The sequence below is a fragment of the Staurois parvus genome, unplaced genomic scaffold (assembly GCF_062004578.1).
Source record: "Staurois parvus isolate SC_StPar_1 unplaced genomic scaffold, SC_StPar_1.0 ptg001207l, whole genome shotgun sequence".
Lineage (NCBI taxonomy): Eukaryota > Metazoa > Chordata > Amphibia > Anura > Ranidae > Staurois > Staurois parvus.
The window spans coordinates 68,220-90,446 of record NW_028319003.1 but is presented as its reverse complement, the minus strand read 5'-3'; the positions used below and the strand labels follow the sequence as shown (position 1 = coordinate 90,446).

The window sequence follows — 22,227 nt, the reverse complement described above, 5'->3', positions numbered from 1 at the left end:
TCACTTCTCACATAGACAGACTCCACCCCTTTCCTATTCCAGACAGACTCCACCCCCGTTCCTATTCCAGACAGACTCCACCCCCTTTTCTATTTCCCCCATCTCTCCGAAAGAGAACCTAGCCAGGAATATGAATGGCCCAGTCATGTGAGGAATGAAGCCAAGATTCAGCAATACCAATCCAATCCTAGTTCTCTTCATTCACCAAACCTTCCAACTCACCTATTGTGCTGGGCAGACTTCTGGCATTGGGGAACAAACACTTCCTTTCACTGACACCTTGTTCATTCACTAACACCTCCATTCACTGACATCTCCTTCATTCACTGACACCTTGTTCATTCATTAACACCTTGTCCATTCACTGTCACCTTGTTCATTTATTGACACCTTTTTCATTGACACCTCCTTCATTCACTGACACCTTGCTCACACAGATTTTGTGTATTTTTTATTTTCATACAAATGGTACCAATTCCACTGGTTGTTTGTAACATGGGAACCTTCTTACCATCTGCCACAGCCCTCCCCCCATCTTTCCCCACTCCGCCCCCCAATAAGGACTGACCCCGGTCTGATCTGTCTACCACGATATAATCCCTGATGTACAGGAAGACAGGACTTCAGTGAGGGACATTTCCCTCACTCTGGACAGGAAAGTGGCTTCTCCCCCGTGTGAGATCTCTGATGTCTGGAAAGACCGGACTTCTGTGAAAAACATTTCCCGCACTCAGGACAGGAATACGGCTTCTCTCCCGTGTGAGATCTCTGATGTATGTTAAGTTTGGACTTATAGGAAAAACATTTCCCGCACTCAGGACAGGAATACGGCTTTTCCCTTGTGTGACATCTCTGATGTGTGTAAAGACTGGACTCATCTGAAAAACATTTCCCGCACTCAGGACAGGAAAATGGCTTCTTCGTGTGAGATCTTTGATGTGAGTGAAGATGGGACTTCTGTGAAAAACAATTCCCGCACTCAGGACAGGAATACGGCTTCTCCCCCGTGTGAGATCTCTGATGTCTGTGAAGATAGGAATTCTGTGAAAAACATTTCCCACACTCAGGACAAGAATATGACTTCTCCCCCGTGTGAGATCTCTGATGTGTGTGAAGATAGGAATTCTGTGAAAAACATTTCCCGCACTTAGGACAAAAATACGGCTTCTCTCCCGTGTGAGATCTCTGATGTCTGGAAAGATAGGACTTATAGGAAAAACATTTCCCGCACTCAGGACAGGAATATGGCTTTTCCCCTGTATGAGACCTCTGATGTATGAGAAGTGTTGATTTTGCTATAAAACATTTCCCGCACTCAGAACAGGAATATGGCTTCTCCCCCGTGTGAGATCTTTTATGCCTACTAAGTTTAGATTTAGATTGGAAACATTTCCCGCACTCAGGACAGGAATATGGCTTCTCCCCTGTGTGAGACCTCTGATGTATAATAAGTGTTGATTTTTCTACAAAACATTTCCCGCACTCAGGACAGGAATGTGGCTTCTCCCCTGTGTGAGACCTCTGATGTACGATAAGTGTTGATTTTTCTACAAAACATTTCCCGCACTCAGGACAGGAATATGGCTTCTCCCCCGTGTGAGATGTTTTATGCACATTAAGTTTAGATTTAGATTGGAAACATTTCCCGCACTCAGGACAGGAATACGGCTTCTCTCCTGTGTGAGATCTTTCATGTCTGTTAAGTTTAGATTTAGATTGGAAACATTTCCCGCACTCAGGACAGGAATACGGCTTTTCCCCCGTGTGAGATTGCCAATGTGTGTAAAGACTGGACTTATCTGAAAACCACTTTCCACACTCAGGACAGGAAAATGGCTTCTCCCCCGTGTGAGATCTCTGATGTTTGTAAAGAGAGGACTTAGCTGAAAAACATTTCCCGCACTCAGGACAGGAATATGGCTTTTCCCCCGTGTGAGATCTCCGATGTGTGTGAAGATAGGACTTCACTGAAAAACATTTCCCGCACTCAGGACAGGAATATGGCTTCTCCCCCGTGTGAGATCTTTGATGTATGATAAGTGTTGATTTTTCTACAAAACATTTCCCGCACTCAGGACAGGAATACGGCTTCTCCCCCGTGTGAGATCTTTTATGAACATTAAGTTTAGATGTAGATTGGAAACATTTCCCGCACTCAGGACAGGAATACGGCTTCTCCCCCGTGTGAGATCTTTTATGAACATTAAGTTTAGATTTAGATCGGAAACATTTCCCGCACTCAGGACAGGAATATGGCTTCTCCCCCCTGTGAAATCTTATATGCTCATTAAGATTGGATTTATAATGGAAACATTTCCCGCACTCAGGACAGGAATACGGCTTCTCCCCCGTGTGAGATCTTATATGCTCATTAAGAACGGATTTATATTGGAAACATTTCCCGCACTCAGGACAGGAGAACCTCTTCCCTATTGGAAGGCCGGCCCGATTCTGCACAGTCTGAGGTTCCTCAGGATACGAGGAATCCGATGGTCCATCTACACTGGGTGGTGCCGGATGGACATTGGAGGGAGCCGGGTTTTCTCCTGGACTATACTGTGTGATGTCCTCATCTTCTACTTTCCAGTCTGGAGACAAAGTGAGACAATCCTCGGAGGTTTTCCTCATCTCCCGGCCATGGACTAAAATACAAAGACAAAGAGGATTACTAGACAGGAGCTGATTGGTTCCCCCAAACCAGGACTCCGCCCACATCAGGCAGCTTGGTCTCTGAGGAGCTTACAATTCCACCCTCAAGGGAACTAGGAAATGGCTCCTCTGATCTCCTACCAGGTCATTTCTTTATTCATGGACCTTAGTCAGAGAGGGAGGAAACAACCAGAACTGTCTTTTATAGGAGGGACAGTGATGAGGGGATTATAGGACGAGGGTCCCCACCCCCTCTATCACTCATCGCCATCTTCCCAACACAAGAAGTACTGCACTTCCTGATTTACTCCATGATTTAGTCATGAAGAACAGCGGAGCTGAGCCCCACCAGAGGTCAGAGAGTGAGGATGGGGGAGAACAACCAAGATAAAGACTGGTCTGATCCTGAAGACCACCATCATTGGGGCATTGACTCCTCCCTCATCCTGAAGACCACCATCATTGGGGTATTGACTCCTCCCTCATCCTGAAGACCACCATCATTGGGGTATTGACTCCTCTCCCATCCTGAAGACCACCATCATTGGGGTATGGACTTCTCCCCCATCCTGACCCTGAAGACCACCATCATTGGGGTATTGACACCTCCCTCATCCTGACCCTGAAGACCACAAATATTGGGGTATTGACTCCTCCCTCATCCTGACCCTAAAGACCACCATCATTGGGGTATTAACTCATCCCTCATCCTGAAGACCACCATCATTGGGGTATTAACTCCTCCCTCATCCTGACCCTGAAGACCACCATCATTGGGGTATTGAATCCTCCCTCATCCTGAAGACCACCATCATTGGGGTAATAAATTCTCCCTCATCCAGAAGACCACCATCATTGGGGTATTAACTCCTCCCTCATCCTGAAGAGGACCATCGAGGTATTGACTCCACCCTCATCCTGACCCTGAAGACCACCATCATTGGGGTACTGAATATTCCCTCATCCTGAAGACCACAATCAATGGGGTATTAATTCCTCCCTCATCCTGAAGACCACCATCATTGGGGTATTGACTCCACCCTCATCCTGAAGACCACCGTCATTGGGGTATTGAGTCCTCCCTCATCCTGATCCTGAAGACCACCATAATTGGGGTATTAACTCCTTCCCCATCCTGACCCTGAAGACCATCATCATTGGGGTATTAACTTCTCCCTCATCCTGAAGACCACCATCAGTGGGTTATTGACTCCTCCCTCATCCTGCTTCTGAAGACCACCATCATTGGGGTATTGACTCCTCCCCCATCTTGACCCTGAAGACCACCATCATTGGGGTATTGACTCCTCCCTCATCCTGAAGACCACCATCAATAGGGTATTAACTCCTCCCTCATCCTGAAGACCACCATCAATGGGGTATTGAGTCCTCCCTCATCCTGACCCTGAAGACCACCATCATTGGGGTATTGACTCCTCCCCCATCCTAACCCTAAAGACCACCGTCATTGGGGAATTAACTCCTCCCTCATCCTGAAGACCATCATCATTGGGGAATTGACTCCTCCCTCATCCTGACCTTGAAGACCACCATCATTGGGGTATTGAATCCTCCCTCATCCTGAAGACCACCATCATTGGGGTTTTAACTCCTCCCTCATCCTGAAGACCACCATCATTGGGGTATTAACTCCTCCCTCATCCTGACCCTGAAGACCACCATTATTGGGGTACTGACTCCTCCCTCATCCTGAAGACCATCATCATTGGGGTATTGACTCCCCCCTCATCCTGAAGACCACCATCATTGGGGTATTAACTCCTCCCTCATCCTGACCCTGACGACCACCATCATTGGGGTATTGACTCCTCCCTCATCCTGACCCTGAAGACCACCATCATTGGGGTATTAACTCCTCCCTCATTATGAAGGCTACTATCATTGGGGGTATTGACTCCTCCCTCATCCTGAAGACAACCATCATTGGGGTATTGACTCCTCCCTCATCCGGACCCTGAAGACCACCATCATTAGGGTATTGAATCCTCTCTCATCCTGAAGACCACCATCATTGGGGTATTAACTTCTCCATCATCCTGAAGACCACCATCATTGGGGTATTAACTCCTCCCTCATCCTGAAGAGAACCATCATTGAGGTATTGACTCCTCCCTCATCCTGATCCTGAATACCACCATTATTGGGGTACTGACTCCTCCCTCATCCCGAAGACAACCATCATTGGGGTATTGACTCCTCCCTCATCCTGAAGACCACCATCATTGGGGTATTGACTCCTCCCCCATCCTGACCCTGAAGACCAACATTATTGGGGTACTGACTCCTCCCTCATCCTGAAGACCATCATCATTAGTTATTGACTCCTCCCTCATCCTGAAGACCATCATCATTGGGGTATTAACTCCTCCCTCATCCTGAAGACCACCATCATTGGGGTATTGACTCATCCCTTATCCTGAAGACCACCATCATTGGGGAATTAACTCCTCCCTCATCCTGACCCTGAAGACCACCATCATTGGGGTATTAACTACTCCCTCTTCCTGAAGAGGGCCATCATTGAGGTATTGACTCCTCCCTCATCCTGACCCTTAAGACCACTAATATAGGATACTGACTCCTCCCTCATCCTGAAGACCACCATCATTGGGGTATTGACTCCTCCCTCATCCTGAAGACCACCATCATTGAGGTATTGACTCCTCCCTCATCCTGACCCTGAAGACCACCATCATTGGGGTATTGACTCCTCCCTCATCCTGACCCTGAAGACCACCATTATTGGGGTACTGACTCCTCCCTCATCCTGAAGACCATCATCATTGGGGTATTGACTCCTCCCTCATCCTGAAGACCACCATCATTGGGGTATTGACTCCTCCCTCATCCTGTAGACCACCATCATTGGGGTATTGGCTCCTCCCTCATTATCACTTTCTGGTTGGAGGATGTTATCACATTATTATCACCATGTAAAAGTCTGTGCTCCAATCACATCATCCGATATAAAATGTCCAGCTGGGAGGAAATGGGGGGGACAGAGGAGAAGACATATGATGTGTATATATAGCAGTGGGGGAGGGGGGAGAGCAGGGGTCAGAAGTATGTAATGTACAACAGAGTATATAGTGCAGGGGCCAGGAGTATGTAATGTACAACACGGAGTATATAGTGCAGGGGTCAGGAGGATGTAATGTACAACACGGAGTATATAGTGCAGGGGTCAGGAGTATGTAATGTACAACACGGAGTATATAGCGCAGGGGTCAGGAGGATGTAATGTACAACACGGAGTATATAGCGCAGGGGTCAGGAGGATGTAATGTACAACACGGAGTATATAGCGCAGGGGTCAGGAGTATGTAATGTACAACACAGAGTATATAGCGCAGGGGTCAGGAGGATGTAATGTACAACATACAGTATATAGTGCAGGGGTCAGGAGGATGTAATGTACAACATGGAGTATATAGTGCAGGGGTCAGGAGAATGTAATGTACAACACGGAGTATATAGTGCAGGGGTCAGGAGGATGTAATGTACAACACGGAGTATACAGTGCAGGGGTCAGGAGTATGTAATGTACAACATAGAGTATATAGTGCAGGGGTCAGGAGTATGTAATGTACAACATAGAGTATATAGTGCAGGGGTCAGGAGTATGTAATGTACAACACAGAGTATATAGTGCAGGGGTCAGGAGGATGTAATGTACAACATAGAGTATATAGTGCAGGGGTCAGGAGGATGTAATGTACAACATAGAGTATATAGTGCAGGGGTCAGGAGTATGTAATGTACAACATGGAGTATATAGTGCAGGGGTCAGGAGGATGTAATGTACAACATGGAGTATATAGTGCAGGGGTCAGGAGGATGTAATGTACAACACGGAGTATATAGTGCAGGGGTCAGGAGTATGTAATGTACAACATAGAGTATATAGTGCAGGGGTCAGGAGGATGTAATGTACAAGTTATATAGTATAAGGGTCAGGACTCTCAGTATTAGTATTCTGTAATCAGTGAAGCTGAAATGTTTACTGTAGACAACATGTAGAGGTGAGCTGGGATTAAACCATCATGGAATGGGTTAGATTGGAGGTGAGCAAATCCTTGGACAGAGGGGTGGCTGTGGACGTGGTGTACTCGGACAGAGGGGTGGCGGTGGACGTGGCGCACTCGGACAGAGGGGTGGTGGTGGACGTGGCACACTCGGACAGAGGGGTGGCGGTGGACGTGGCACACTCGGACAGAGGGGTGGCGGTGGACGTGGCACACTCGGACAGAGGGGTGGCGGTGGACGTGGCACACTCGGACAGAGGGGTGGCGGTGGACGTGGTACACTCGGACAGAGGGGTGGCGGTGGACGTGGTACACTCGGAAAGAGGGGTGGCGGTGGACGTGGTACACTCGGACAGAGGGGTGGCGGTGGACGTGGTACACTCGGACAGAGGGGTGGCGGTGGACGTGGTATACTCGGACAGAGGGGTGGCGGTGGACGTGGTGTACTCGGACAGAGGGGTGGCGGTGGACGTGGTATACTTGGACAGAGGGGTGGCGGTGGACGTGGTATACTCGGATGGAGTTCCCCACACTCGGCTAATGTGTAAGGTAAAGTCTGGAATAATCCGAATATAAATGGATAGAAAACTGGCTGAAAGATCGTATTCAGAGAGTAGTGGATAATGATTCATACTCTGCATGGTCTGGGGGTGTCAGTGGGGTACCCCAAGGGTCAGTGTGATTAGTGGGGTACCCCAAGGGTCAGTGTTATTAATGGGGTACCCCAAGGTTCAGTGTTATTAGTGGGGTACCCCAAGGCTCAGTGTCATTAGTGGGGTATCCCAAGGTTCAGTGTGATTAGTGGGGGACCCCAAGGGTCAGTGTGATTAGTGGGGTACCCCAAGGCTCAGTATGATTAGTGGGGTACCCCACGGCTCAGTATGATTAGTGGGGTACCCCAAGGGTCAGTGTCATTAGTGGGGTACCCCAAGGGTCAGTGTCATTAGTGGGGTACCCCAAGGCTCAGTGTGATTAGTGGGGTAACCCGCCCGGACTATGGTCAGATGGTGGCGGGGTGAGCACCTCGTCCCTCCGGGTGGAAGCCATATGGAGTCCTTCCAGGAATGCGCAGTTTGCCTCCCCGCAGAGCCGTGCAGCGGCGGGATCTGTCACCGACCACGTACCTCGGACACGGCCAATGACAGATCTGTGTACCGCCCCGTTGTCAGTACCATGTGACCTGCTCAGACCAATCACTGCAGATCACATGACAGTTGTATACAATGGATGGCTTCATTTTCTTTCCAAAAGACCAAAAATGTTGAAAATAAAATGTTTTTCTTTGTTTCTGTTATAAAAGTTTACAAATAAATAATTGTGCTTCAGAAATTTAGGCCGAGATGTTTTCTGCTCCATTTCTGGGGTGAAAAAACCCAAATTAGGATTTATGATTTAGTCTGAAGGGAAGTTATAGAGTTCACAAACTATGGGAGATATCTGAGTATTGATCAATCCTGAAGGACTGACAGCCAATCTCATTTCCTGAGGTCCAAGAATGTCGGGACGGGACAGAGATCCCCCAAATGTCGGGACGGGACAGAGATCCCCCCAAATGTCGGGACGGAACAGAGATCCCCCCAAATGTCGGGACGGTACAGATATCCCCCAAATGTCGGGACGGGACAGAGATCCCCCCAAATGTCGGGACGGTACAGATATCCCCCAAATGTCGGGACGGTACAGAGATCCCCCAAATGTCGGGACGGGACAGAGATCCCCCAAATGTCGGGACGGTACAGATATCCCCCAAATGTCGGGACGGGACAGAGATCCCCCCAAATGTCGGGACGGTACAGATATCCCCCAAATGTCGGGACGGTACAGAGATCCCCCAAATGTCGGGACGGGACAGAGATCCCCCAAATGTCGGGACGGGACAGAGATCCCCCAAATGTCGGGACGGGACAGAGATCCCCCAAATGTCGGGACGGGACAGAGATCCCCCAAATGTCGGGACGGTACAGAGATCCCCCAAATGTCGGGACGGGACAGATATCCCCCAAATGTCGGGACGGTACAGATATCCCCCAAATGTCGGGACGGGACAGAGATCCCCCAAATGTCGGGACGGTACAGAGATCCCCCAAATGTCGGGACGGGACAGAGATCCCCCAAATGTCGGGACGGGACAGAGATCCCCCAAATGTCGGGACGGGACCGAGATCCCCCAAATATTGGGACAGACATCCCCCCAAATGTCGGGACGGTACAGAGATCCCCCAAATGTCGGGACGGGACAGAGATCCCCCAAATGTCGGGACGGTACAGAGATCCCCCAAATGTCGGGACGGGACAGAGATCCCCCAAATGTCGGGACGGGACAGAGATCCCCCAAATGTCGGGATGGGACAGAGATCCCCCAAATGTCGGGATGGGACAGAGATCCCCCAAATGTCGGGACGGGACAGAGATCCCCCAAATGTCGGGACGGTACAGAGATCCCCCAAATGTCGGGACGGGACCGAGATCCCCCAAATATTGGGACAGACATCCCCCAAATGTCGGGACGGGACAGACATCCCCCAAATGTCGGGACGGGACAGACATCCCCCAAATGTCGGGACGGGACAGACATCCCCCAAATGTCGGGACGGGGCAGACATCCCCCAAATGTCGGGACGGGACAGACATCCCCCAAATGTCGGGACGGGACAGACATCCCCCAAATGTCGGGACGGGACAGAGATCCCCCAAATGTCAGGACGGGACAGACATCCCCCAAATGTCGGGACGGGACAGAGATCCCCCAAATGTCGAGACGGGACAGAGATCCCCCAAATGTCGGGACGGGACAGACATCCCCCAAATGTCGGGACGGAACAGAGATCACCCAAATGTCGGGACGGGACAGAGATCCCCCAAATGTCAGGACGGGACAGAGATCCCCCAAATGTCGGGACGGGACAGAGATCCCCCAAATGTCGGGACGGGACAGAGATCCCCCAAATGTCGGGACGGGACAGAGATCCCCCAAATGTCAGGACGGGACAGAGATCCCCCAAATGTCAGGACGGGACAGACATCCTCCAAATTTTAGTTTGGGTACAATTGTCAAAGTGTGAGAGCGCTGAAGCCTGAAAAATGGCCTGGGGGGGGGGGGGGTAAAAGTGCATGGTATGGAAGGGGTTAGTGGGGGATATGATCTCCATGTATAATACATAAGGGGGGATATGATCTCCATGTATAATACATAAGGGGGGGATATGATCTCCATGTATAATACATAAGGGGGGGATATGATCTCCATGTATAATACATAAGGGGGGGATATGATCTCCATGTATAATACATAAGGGGGGATATGATCTCCATGTATAATACATAAGGGGGGATATGATCTCCATGTATAATACATAAGGGGGGATATGATCTCCATGTATAATACATAAGGGGGGATATGATCTCCATGTATAATACATAAGGGGGGAATATGATCTCCATGTATAATACATAAGGGGGGATATGATCTCCATGTATAATACATAAGGGGGGATATGATCTCCATGTATAATACATAAGGGGGATATGATCTCCATGTATAATACATAAGGGGGGGATATGATCTCCATGTATAATACATAAGGGGGGATATGATCTCCATGTATAATACATAAGGGGGGATATGATCTCCATGTATAATACATAAGGGGGGGATATGATCTCCATGTATAATACATAAGGGGGGATATGATCTCCATGTATAATACATAAGGGGGGATATGATCTCCGTGTATAATACATAAGGGGGGATATGATCTCCGTGTATAATACATAAGGGGGGATATGATCTCCGTGTATAATACATAAGGGGGGGATATGATCTCCGTGTATAATACATAAGGGGGGATATGATCTCCATGTATAATACATAAGGGGGGGATATGATCTCCATGTATAATACATAAGGGGGGGGATATGATCTCCGTGTATAATACATAAGGGGGGGATATGATCTCCATGTATAATACATAAGGGGGGGATATGATCTCCATGTATAATACATAAGGGGGGATATGATCTCCATGTATAATACATAAGGGGGGATATGATCTCCATGTATAATACATAAGGGGGGATATGATCTCCATGTATCATACATAAGGGGGGGATATGATCTCCATGTATAATACATAAGGGGGGGATATGATCTCCATGTATAATACATAAGGGGGGGATATGATCTCCATGTATAATACATAAGGGGGGATATGATCTCCATGTATAATACATAAGGGGGAATATGATCTCCATGTATAATACATAAGGGGGGGATATGATCTCCATGTATAATACATAAGGGGGATATGATCTCCATGTATAATACATAAGGGGGGATATGATCTCCATGTATAATACATAAGGGGGGGATATGATCTCCATGTATAATACATAAGGGGGATATGATCTCCATGTATAATACATAAGGGGGGATATGATCTCCATGTATAATACATAAGGGGGGATATGATCTCCATGTATAATACATAAGGGGGGATATGATCTCCATGTATAATACATAAGGGGGGGGATATGATCTCCATGTATAATACATAAGGGGGGATATGATCTCCATGTATAATACATAAGGGGGGATATGATCTCCATGTATAATACATAAGGGGGATATGATCTCCATGTATAATACATAAGGGGGGATATGATCTCCATGTATAATACATAAGGGGGGATATGATCTCCATGTATAATACATAAGGGGGGGATATGATCTCCATGTATAATACATAAGGGGGGGATATGATCTCCATGTATAATACATAAGGGGGGGTTGCTGTAGGAAAGTCCTGGATCCTTTCTCGGATACACAGAATATAACTGGATATAACATTTATATGGAAAGTTGATCCCATGAATATCCGATTGCCTCTCGGGGGGGTCAGGGAGGAATGTTTCTCCTGCAGGAGGAGATCGGATCGTGCTTTGCTGGGTTTTGCCTTCTGGTGGATCAGCTGTGGGTGTCGGATTATAACTTTTATTATTAATGGTACAACTAGATGGATGTCTTTTTTCAGCCAGACTAACTATGTAACTATGTAGGTCCCACACCGCTGCCTCCCATCTCCTGAGACTGCACTCAGTGACTTGGGGCTGAGACACTCCAGACATATCCCTCCACCCGGCACAGCCAGCAGATAACAGAGAAGGTCCCCTGGAGGAGTCCGGCACAAGGCAGGAGACCCCAGTCACATGTCCTGGGTGCCTACATTATGCAATGCTTAGAGTAACAATCAACATTTTGCTGCCGGCTGAACCCCAGAACCTCCATAAATCCAGTCTAGAGACATACAGTGGGGATGGAAAGTTTGGGCACCCCAGCTAAAAATGTGTATTAATGTGCATAAAGAAGCCAAGGAAAGATGGAAAAATCTCCAAAAGGCATCAAATTCCAGATTAGACATTCTTATAATATGTCAACAAAAGTTAGATTTTATTTCCATCATTTACACTTTCAAAATAACAGAAAACAAAAAAAATGGCGTCTGCAAAAGTTTGGGCCCCCTGCAGAGTTAATATCTTGTACTGCCCCCTTTGGCAAGTATCACAGCTTGTAAACGCTTTTTGTAGCCAGCCAAGAGTCTTTCAGTTCTTGTTTGAGGTATCTTTGCCCATTCTTCCTTACAAAAGTCTTCCAGTTCTTTGAGATTTCTGGGCTGTCTGTCGCACGGCTCTTTTAAGGTCTATCCATAGATTTTCAATGATGTTGAGGTCAGGAGATTGTGAAGGCCATGGCAAAACCTTCAGTTTACGCCTCTTGATGTAATCCCCCGTGGATTTCCAGGTGTGTTTAGGATCATTATCCATTTGTAGAAGCCATCCTCTCTTTAACTTCAGCTTTTTCACAGATGGCATCAAGTTACCATCCAAAATTTGCTGAAATTTGATTGAATCCATTTTTTCTTCTACTCGTGAGATGTTCCCTGTGCCACTGGCTGCAACACAACCCCAAAGCATGATTGATCAAACCCCATGCTTCACAGTTGGACAGAGGTTCTTTTCATTCAATTCTGTGCCCCTTCTTCTCCAAACGTACCTTTGCTCATTCCGGCCAAAAAGTTCAATTTTAACCTCATCGGTCCACAGAACATGTTTCCAAAATGCATCAGGCTTGTCTATATGTTCATTTGCAAAGTTCAAACGATGATTTTTGTGGTGAGGACGTAGAAGAGGTTTTCTTCTGATGACTCTTCCATGAAGCCCATATTTGTACAAGTATCTCTTTATAGTGGAATAGTGACCACAACTCCAGTGTCTGCCAGATCTTTCTGGAGGGATCGTGCAGTCAAACGTGGGTTTTGAATTGTTTTTCTCACAATCCTGCGAGCTGTTCTGTCTGATATTTTTCTTGGTCTTCCAGATGTTGCTTTAACTTCCACTGTTCCTGATGACTGCCATTTCTTAATGACATTCCGAACAGAGGATATTGACATCTGAAAACGCTTTGCTATCTTCTTATAGCCTTCTCCAGCTTTGTGAGCATCAACTATTTTCAGTTTCAGTTTTCTAGACAACTGCTTAGAAGAAGCCATGGTGCTGATTGTTGGGGCAAGGTCAGATGAGTCGGGGCATTTAAAACCTTTGAGATTGACATCACCTGGTCTTCCCAGACGATGATTGAGAACAATCCATGACACTGGCAGGTCTCAGTTTGGCAAAGGGGGCAGTGCATGCTATAAATTCTGCAGGGGGCCCAAACTTTTGCAGACGCCATTTTTTTGTTTTCTGTTATTTTGAAAGTGTAAATGATGGAAATAAAATCTAACTTTTGTTGAAATATTATAAGAATGTCTAATCTGTAATTTGATGCCTTTTGGAGATTTTTCCATCTTTCCTTGGCTTCTTTATGCACATTAATACACATTTTTAGCTGGGGTGCCCAAACTTTCCATCCCCACTGTAAATTGTGTCTGCATCACAGAGAAGGAAGATTATGGGAGAGAAATCCAGGAATACAGGACGGGGGACACAGCTCAGGGAAGTGACCCGGGATTACAGGCTGAACACAGAACAAATGGCGGCTGACTGGTGCATTACCGCCTACAAAGTGCTTCATTCCATCCCATGCGGAGTCATGTGACCTACAAACCTTCAATGCCATGTTGTATGTATTACCTCCGAGGGATGAAATCATGGAAAAATGATGAATGCAGGGAAACGGGATATGACGTCATCACGCTGGGCGTCTTCATAGAGTGCGGTATCCACGAGGAGGGAAGAGGCATGAGATGCAGCTCCATCTTGGATGAGCACGAGGCAATCTAGAATATGACGAGGCAACCGTTCTAAGGAGTCTTTTGGGTGATTTCAGAGACACGGCTCACTTCCTCCGGTGGCCAGTAACAGTCTGATTGGCTGAGTGACTTTAGATGGGAATCGGGAACGTTGGTTGTTCTGCCTGCAGCCCGAGTGTGAGGGAAATGTTTGGGCTCTAGGTGGTATATAGTATATACTATGTTGTATACGGTCAGTGATACGGGACGCAGGTCTCATACACCCCTAGAGGAAGCGCACTGAGCCTCTAATAAGCCCCTCATGTTGGGGGGATGGGCGTCACCCTAGACTCTGACCCCTCCTTCCGGCCCCCTCATCCAATCACCAGCTAAATCCTGCCGCCTCAACCCCAGGAACATCGCCAAACTCCGCCCCTTCCTGACCAATGACACCACAAACTCATCCATGCCTTGTTATATCCCGCCTCCGTTACTGCAACTCCCTCCTCACTGGTCTACCGTCACACAGGCTGTCAGGAATGGACTTGCCAGTAATGGTGGGACTCACCTGCCTTGTGGGCTGCAGTACCAGGGCTGGCCAGCGGGTGCTCCCAGCAATCAGAGACTCAACCCTGCAGCCAGCCAAACACCTGAAGTTGATCATGCAGGTGTATTTAAGGGATGGCCAGACCTGCAGTCTGGGCCTTGGTGTGTGTTTTTTCCTGGGCCCTGTATCTTGTTACTTGCATTACTGTTCCTGTCTGACTGACTCGCTGCTGACCCTGCCTGATCCGGACCTCTGCTGACTTCTCCTGTTTGATCCCTGGCTTGTGACCCTGACCATTCTCTGCCTGACCCCCTGTACCTACCTGCCCGTTAGTTGCTGTACCCGGCTCGTGACCTGACTACTCTCTGCCTGCTCCTCCTGTTCCTACCTGCCCGATTGTTAGTGACCCGGCCTGCCTGACGACGCTTGCATTGTATGTACTGTTATCTGTGGGTGGTTGGTTTGGTTTGTTTGCACTGTGTTATGTTTTAGTATTGCACTGCGTTTTGTATTGTTAGTATTAATAAATTATATTGTTTATAACATATCTGAAGCCTGCGTTTCCCTGCGTCAGTTCACATACCTCTGGTCATACCCTGGAGCCCTGACACAGGCCACACCCCCTTCAGTCTATTATGAATGCTGCTGCTAGACTCATACACCTTACCAACCAATCAGTGACCTCCACCCCTCTCTGCCAATCCCTCCACTGACCTCCACCCCTCTCTGCCAATCCCTCCACTGACCTCCACCCCTCTCTGCCAATCCCTCCACTGACCTCCACCCCTCTCTGCCAATCCCTCCACTGGCCTCCACCCCTCTCTGCCAATCCCTCCACTGACCTCCACCCCTCTCTGCCAATCCCTCCACTGACCTCCACTCCTCTCTGCTAATCCCTCCACTGACCTCCATTCACTGACCTCCACCCCTCTCTGCCAATCCCTCCACTGACCTCCACTCCTCTCTGCCAATCCCTCCACCCCCCTCTGTCATTCCCTCCACTCCCCTCTATGATTACAGCACGTCCACCATGTGAATGACAACCTTTCTATGAGCCGTGTGATCTAATACATACAACATGGCATTGGACGTTTGTAGGTCACATGACTCCGCATGGGATGGAAGGAACCACTTTGTGGGCGGTAAAGCGCCAGTCAGCCGCCATTTTTTCTGAGTTCCAGTATTTCAGGTTTACAATCCACGCTTTTATTGAAGTGAGTCGCAGATATAATCCAGATACGTTTACCGGATCAATCGGGACGGCATTGTTTCTTCTGATGTATTACAGGCTGATATCACCCCGCCCCCGCCCTACTCTGGACCAATCAGTGAGCAGTATGGGTGGAGGAATGGATTTGGTGTTCATGACCCACCTGTGCTGATCTCTGTAGGAGTGTCCTCCTCTATAAATGTCCCCGTTATTCCATCCTCCTCCATAGACTGCTGATCATCCCTCACATACGCCTCTTCTTCTTCTGCTTTCACCTCAAATTCTATATCGATTGGATCTCCACTCTACATCAAGAGAAGGAGAGGAAATATCATCTGGAAGATAGAAGGTCACAGAAACTCCACACATTGTCTGTATGAATCCATGTTCTAGATGCTCCATCCCACCAACCTTGCAATGGTGAGGGATGGTGTGACCTTCCTGTGTGGAATCCCGGGAATACAGAGGACGGGGACATCTCTCTGGTGGGTTCCTGGTATTAGGTGGCTCCATCATCTCCTTGTGTCCTTCTGAAAACTCCTCCATCACTCCATACTCCTCATCCTCCTCTTTATACTCTTCTTTACCATCAATATTCTCATCCCCGAGGATTCCACTCTGAGAGATATAATAAAACATTCATTGTAACAAACATGCCGAGTATAAATCCCACCTACCAATAATTGTCATCATCTACCCCATTATCATCCCACGTGTGGACTACTGCAACTGCCTCCTCACCGGCCGACCTCATCACCGGCCTCCCGCACCACCAGCCGACCTCCTCACCGGCCATCCCTCCTCACCGGCCATCCCTCCTCACCGGCCATCCCTCCTCACCGGCCATCCCGCACCACCGGCCATCCCGCACCACCGGCCATCCCTCCTCACCGGCCATCCCTCCTCACCGGCCATCCCTCCTCACCGGCCATCCCGCACCACCGGCCTCCCTCCTCACCAGTGATCCCTCCTCACCGGCCATCCCCGCTTCAGTCTATCCTGAACTCAGCGGCCACTCATCCACCTCTCCAACAGCTCCGCTTCTGCCACCCCCCTCTGTCATTCCCTCCACTGACCTCCACTCAGTGTCCTCCACCCCCCTCTGTCATTCCCTCCACTCAGTGTCCTCCACCCCCCTCTGCCAATCGCTCCACTGGCCTCCACCCCTCTCTGTCATTCCCTCCACTGGCCTCCACCCCCCTCTGTCATTCCCTCCACTGGCCTCCACCCCCCTCTGTCATTCCCTCCACTGGCCTCCACCCCCCTCTGTCATTCCCTCCACTGGCCTCCATTCAGTGTCCTCCACCCCCCTCTGTCATTCCCTCCACTGGCCTCCACTCAGTGTCCTCCACCCCCCTCTGTCATTCCCTCCACTGGCCTCCACTCAGTGTCCTCCACCCCCCTCTGTCATTCCCTTCACTGGCCTCCATTCAGTGTCCTCCACCCCCCTCTGTCATTCCCTTCACTGGCCTCCATTCAGTGTCCTCCACCCCCCTCTGTCATTCCCTTCACTGGCCTCCATTCAGTGTCCTCCACCCCCCTCTGTCATTCCCTTCACTGGCCTCCATTCAGTGTCTTCCACCCCCCTCTGTCATTCCCTTCACTGGCCTCCATTCAGTGTCCTCCACCCCCCTCTGTCATTCCCTTCACTGGCCTCCATTCAGTGTCCTCCACCCCCCTCTGTCATTCCCTTCACTGGCCTCCATTCAGTGTCCTCCACCCCCCTCTGTCATTCCCTCCACTGGCCTCCATTCAGTGTCCTCCACCCCCCTCTGTCATTCCCTCCACTGGCCTCCATTCAGTGTCCTCCACCCCCCTCTGCCAATCCCTCCACTGGCCTCCATTCAGTGTCCTCCACCCCCCTCTGCCAATCCCTCCACTGGCCTCCATTCACTGTCCTCCACCCCCCTCTGTCATTCCCTCCACTGGCCTCCACTCAGTGTCCTCCACCCCCCTCTGCCAATCCCTCCACTGGCCTCCACTCAGTGTCCTCCACCCCCCCTCTGACATACAAAGCCATTCATAACTCCGCCCCAAACTACCTCACCGACCTGATACCCAAATACCACCCAACCCGTAATCTTCGCTCCTCACAAGACCTCCTACTTTCTAGCTCCCTGGTCTCCTCCTCCCACGCCCGACTGCAGGACTTCTCCAGGACTTCCCCCATCCTCTGGAACTCCCTACCCCAATCCATCAGACTGTCCCCTACCCTCCTCACATTCAGGCTCACCCTGAAAACCCATCTCTCCAGGGAAGCCTACCCCACCCTCACCTAACAGCTGATCACCTCCACTCCTCCTACCACTCCATCCCCCACAGCCACTTCCTCCTGTACCACTACCCCCTCCCTCCTAGATTGTAAGCTCCCAGGATCAGGGCCCTCGCACCCCTCGTGTATTGTATTGTTACTGTATTGTCTCATGTTCTGTCCCCACTATAATGTACAGCGCTGAGCAAACCTTCTGCCGCTATATAAATCCTGTATAATAATAATCTACCTGATGATGGTGAGGGATGGTGTGACCTTCCTGTGTGGAATCCCGGGAATACAGAGGACGGGGACATCTCTCTGGTGGGTTCCTGTAGCTGGATGACTCCACCATGGTGTCCTGGTACAGATCTTTGTGTTCTTTTAGAAGCTCTGACTCCTGCATCCCCCCATCCTCATCCTCCTCTTTTATGTCTTCTTTAACCTCAACTTTAGGATCTCTCAGGTTTCCACTCTGAATATATAATAAAAATGACTTCAATGGTAACAATGCAGATAATGTACAGATCCTAATGATACTATCAGTGATTGTTCCTCATCTACCTGATGATGGTGAGGGATGGTGTGACCTTCCTGTGTGGAATCCCGGGAATACAGAGGACGGGGACATCTCTCTGGTGGGTTCCCATGACTGGATCCATCTTCCTGAGGATGGTGAGGGATGGTGTGACCTTCCTGTGTGGAATCCCGGGAATACAGAGGACGGGGACATCTCTCTGGTGGGTTCCCATGACTGGATCCATCTTCCTGAGGATGGTGAGGGATGGTGTGACCTTCCTGTGTGGAATCCCGGGAATACAGAGAACGGGGACATCTCTCTGGTGGGTTCCCATGACTGGATCCACCTACCTGATGGGGAGTGATGGTGTGACCTTCCTGTGTGGAATCCTGGGAATACAGAGGACGGGGACATCTCTCTGGTGGGTTCCCATGACTGGATCCACCTACCTGATGATGGTGAGGGATGGTGTGACCTTCCTGTGTGGAATCCCGGGAATACAGAGGACGGGGACATCTCTCTGGTGGGTTCCCATGACTGGATCCATCTGTAGGAAACACACACACTGACTGAATCCATTGTTTCTATGTGTTTATCAGATGATGGGGGATCTAGGTGGATCCTCCGTACTGCTCTCTCCTTTACAATAAAGTCTCCTCTTACCCGGTGATGTGAGGGGCGGCTGATTGTCCATCATGACGTCCTTGTAGAGGTCCTTGTGTCCTCTCTGGTGGTCCTCCATCATGACGTCCTTGTAGAGATCCTTGTGTCCTCTCTGGTGGTCCTCCATCATGACGTCCTTGTAGAGGTCCTTGTGTCCTCTCTGGTGGTCCTCCATCATGACGTCCTTATAGAGGTCCTTGTGTCCTCTCTGGTGGTCCTCCATCATGACGTCCTTCTAAATATTGATGTGTATCATCTCCTGGAGATAAAAGACGTCACAGAGACTATGGAGGAAGAGGACGGACATGACTGGAGGAAAAGGAAGGACAAGACGGGGGGTTACTGGGTGTAAATCGAACATAACATCTTATTACCTCCTCTGCTGCTACTTCCTGCAATGTCTCCGATCTCCTTCACACCGAATGGCACAGCCTGTCTTTATTCCACATCACTTCCTGTCTGTTCCTGACACCACTTCCTGTCTGTTCCTGACATCACTTCCTGTCTGTTCCTGACATCATTTCCAGTCTGTATTCCATAGAGAAGTCCTGTCTGGTTAGTAGAAATGAGATCACCATCTTGTGGAGTTCAGAGGAACTGCAGCCCCGAGAAATGTCCCCTAATACCCATTCCTGCATTGTATTACCTTACAGAGATATCAGGGAGGAGCCAAAATAACTAATAAAAAGTAAGAAACAATAAACCAACTCTTATGTAACCAACTGTTTAACAAATATATTTTACTGCAGATAGAAAAGTCTTAAAGACACAGAACACAAGATAGAAACAAAGGTATACAGAATAAAACAGAGACCCCCAAAATCAGACAGACTACCCAGAATGTCCCGTCCTTCATATCAGAGAGAGAGACAGACTACCCAGAATGTCCCGTCCTTCATATCAGAGAGACAGACTACCCAGAATGTCCCGTCCTTCATATCAGAGAGACAGACTACCCAGAATGTCCCGTCCTTCATATCAGAGAGACAGACGACCCAGAATGTCCCATCCTTCATATCAGAGAGAGACAGACTACCCAGAATGTCCCGTCCTTCATATCAGAGAGACAGACGACCCAGAATGTCCCGTCCTTCATATCAGAGAGAGACAGACTACCCAGAATGTCCCGTCCTTCATATCAGAGAGAGACAGACTACCCAGAATGTCCCGTCCTTCATATCAGAGAAAGAGAGACTACCCAGAATGTCCCGTCCTTCATATCAGAGAGAGACAGACTACCCAGAATGTCCCGTCCTTCACATCAGAGAGAGACAGACTACCCAGAATGTCCCGTTCTTCATATCAGAGAGAGACAGACTACCCAGAATGTCCCGTCCTTCATATCAGAGAGAGAGACAGACTACCCAGAATGTCCCGTCCTTCATATCAGAGAGAGACAGACTACCCAGAATGTACCATCCTTCATATCAGAGGGAGACAGACGACCCAGAATGTCCCATCCTTCATATCAGAGAGAGACAGGCGACCCAGAATGTCCCATCCTTCATATCAGAGAGAGAGACAGACGACCCAGAATGTCCCATCCTTCATATCAGAGAGACAGGCGACCCAGAATGTCCCATCCTTCATATCAGAGAGAGAGACAGACTACCCAGAATGTCCCGTCCTTCATATCAGAGACCGAGACAGACTACCCAGAATGTCCCGTCCTTCATATCAGAGAGAGACAGACTACCCAGAATGCCCCGTCCTTCATATCAGAGACCGAGACAGACTACCCAGAATCTTCCTTACTTCCTTTCAGAAAGAGACAGACTATCCAGAATGCCCCGTCCTTCATATCAGAGAGAGACAGACTACCCAGAATGCCCCGTCCTTCATATCAGAGAGAGAGACAGACTACCCAGAATGTCCCGTCCTTCATATCAGAGAGAGACAGACGAATCATAATGTCCCGTTCTTCAGGTAGGAAAGAACCCTAAGGGTACCTAAGGGCTTGACTAGAAGAGGAAAAAGTGCCCAGACACCTCCACAGGGGTAAGCAGAGAGAAGAAATATGGGGCAACCCATATGGGGCACAAAACATCAGCAGGTCATAAGGATGCACAAGGACCCATATACCTAAACACCCACCGCTGCCCCAAAACTGCCTACATCTAATCACGGAGCATGGTCCAACAAAGCATCCTCAGCTGAGGAGAGGGGAAGGGGGGAAGGGATCCTAGATTGTCTACCTGATTAGGATCAGGAGCAAGGGAAGGAGTCTGGAGGAACTGCACATCTGTCATCAAATGAGAACTTACCCTCCAGTGACCAGGTCCCACAAAGGTCTCCAGGCAGACTCCCTACCTGCTGGGGGAACTAGCAGCAGGACCCCAGAATGATCTTCTTGCTGACAATGAGGAGAGCACAGGGACATCCAGCAATTAAATCTTCCTGCCAGGTGATCAATCAACAGCTTTCAGGTACTGAATCAGAAGAGGACCAGACGGCAAATTCTTATCTCCGAGGAGGACAGCATAGTGAAACGTAACACTCTCAGTGTAGTACAGCATAGGGACTAGGCCACTAGACCTGCCACAGGGAAAACTCCCAGACCTTTCCATAGGGGAAGACTCTTCAACACGTGAGGGATTTCCAGTGGAGCTCATGTCAGAGTACCAAGTCATGGAGGGGATGCTTGATGAGACGGGAACTGTTCTCAGGAAACAGATTGGAGCCCCAGACATGGGGACACCCCTGCAAGTGAAGACTTTCATGGTGAAGGGAATAAACTGCCCCTTTCAGACAAAAAGGCAGACACGTCATATCTGGAAGTACTTGGTCTACAGAGACCATTTGGATGTTTCGCCCCAAGTTCAGGCTCCCAGGAATGAGGGATTGATAAGGACTGACTTACAACTGAAAAAGGGAGTCTAAATTATGAGAGTAATCCCTTGGCACCCTACACACCCTGAAAGATGAGGGAGGGAGAATGATTCTGACTTATAAGGGGAGGAATTAAATCCCTAAAGCACAGGTGTCAAACTGGTGACCCTCAAGCTGTTGCCAAACTACAAGTCCCATGAGGCATTGCAAGATTGACAGTCACAAGCATGACTCCCAAAGGCAGAGGCATGATGGGACTTGTAGTTTTGCAACAGCTGGAGGGCCG

At 49.0% G+C, this 22,227-nt stretch overlaps 2 protein-coding genes across 5 annotated transcripts in view; both read right to left on the bottom strand.

Moving 5' to 3' along the window:
• Nucleotides 1-438: 438 nt before the first annotated feature.
• The window catches only part of LOC149438178 (uncharacterized), a 40,666-nt gene continuing 18,877 nt past the window's right edge, over nt 439-22,227 (bottom strand). Inside the window, 1 exon segment of the mRNA XM_089660138.1 lies at nt 439-2,619. Coding sequence (XP_089516264.1) covers nt 643-2,619 — 1,977 coding nt within the window. The 3' untranslated portion in view covers nt 439-642.
• Nucleotides 15,652-19,761, bottom strand: LOC149438179 (uncharacterized). 4 transcript variants are annotated; one of them, XM_089660122.1, is made up of 6 exons: nt 19,487-19,761; nt 19,113-19,371; nt 18,494-18,894; nt 18,180-18,404; nt 16,090-16,296; nt 15,652-15,983 (listed from the first exon to the last, which is right to left on the bottom strand). In XM_089660122.1, the coding sequence occupies exons 2-6, from the start codon at nt 19,336-19,338 to the stop codon at nt 15,831-15,833; spliced, it is 1,212 nt and encodes a 403-aa protein (XP_089516248.1). In that variant the 5' UTR covers nt 19,339-19,371; nt 19,487-19,761; the 3' UTR covers nt 15,652-15,830. The 4 variants fall into 4 exon arrangements, with proteins under 4 accessions (XP_089516248.1, XP_089516249.1, XP_089516246.1 ...); XM_089660123.1 differs by having other exon boundaries at nt 18,494-18,795; XM_089660120.1 differs by having other exon boundaries at nt 18,494-18,996; nt 19,487-19,759.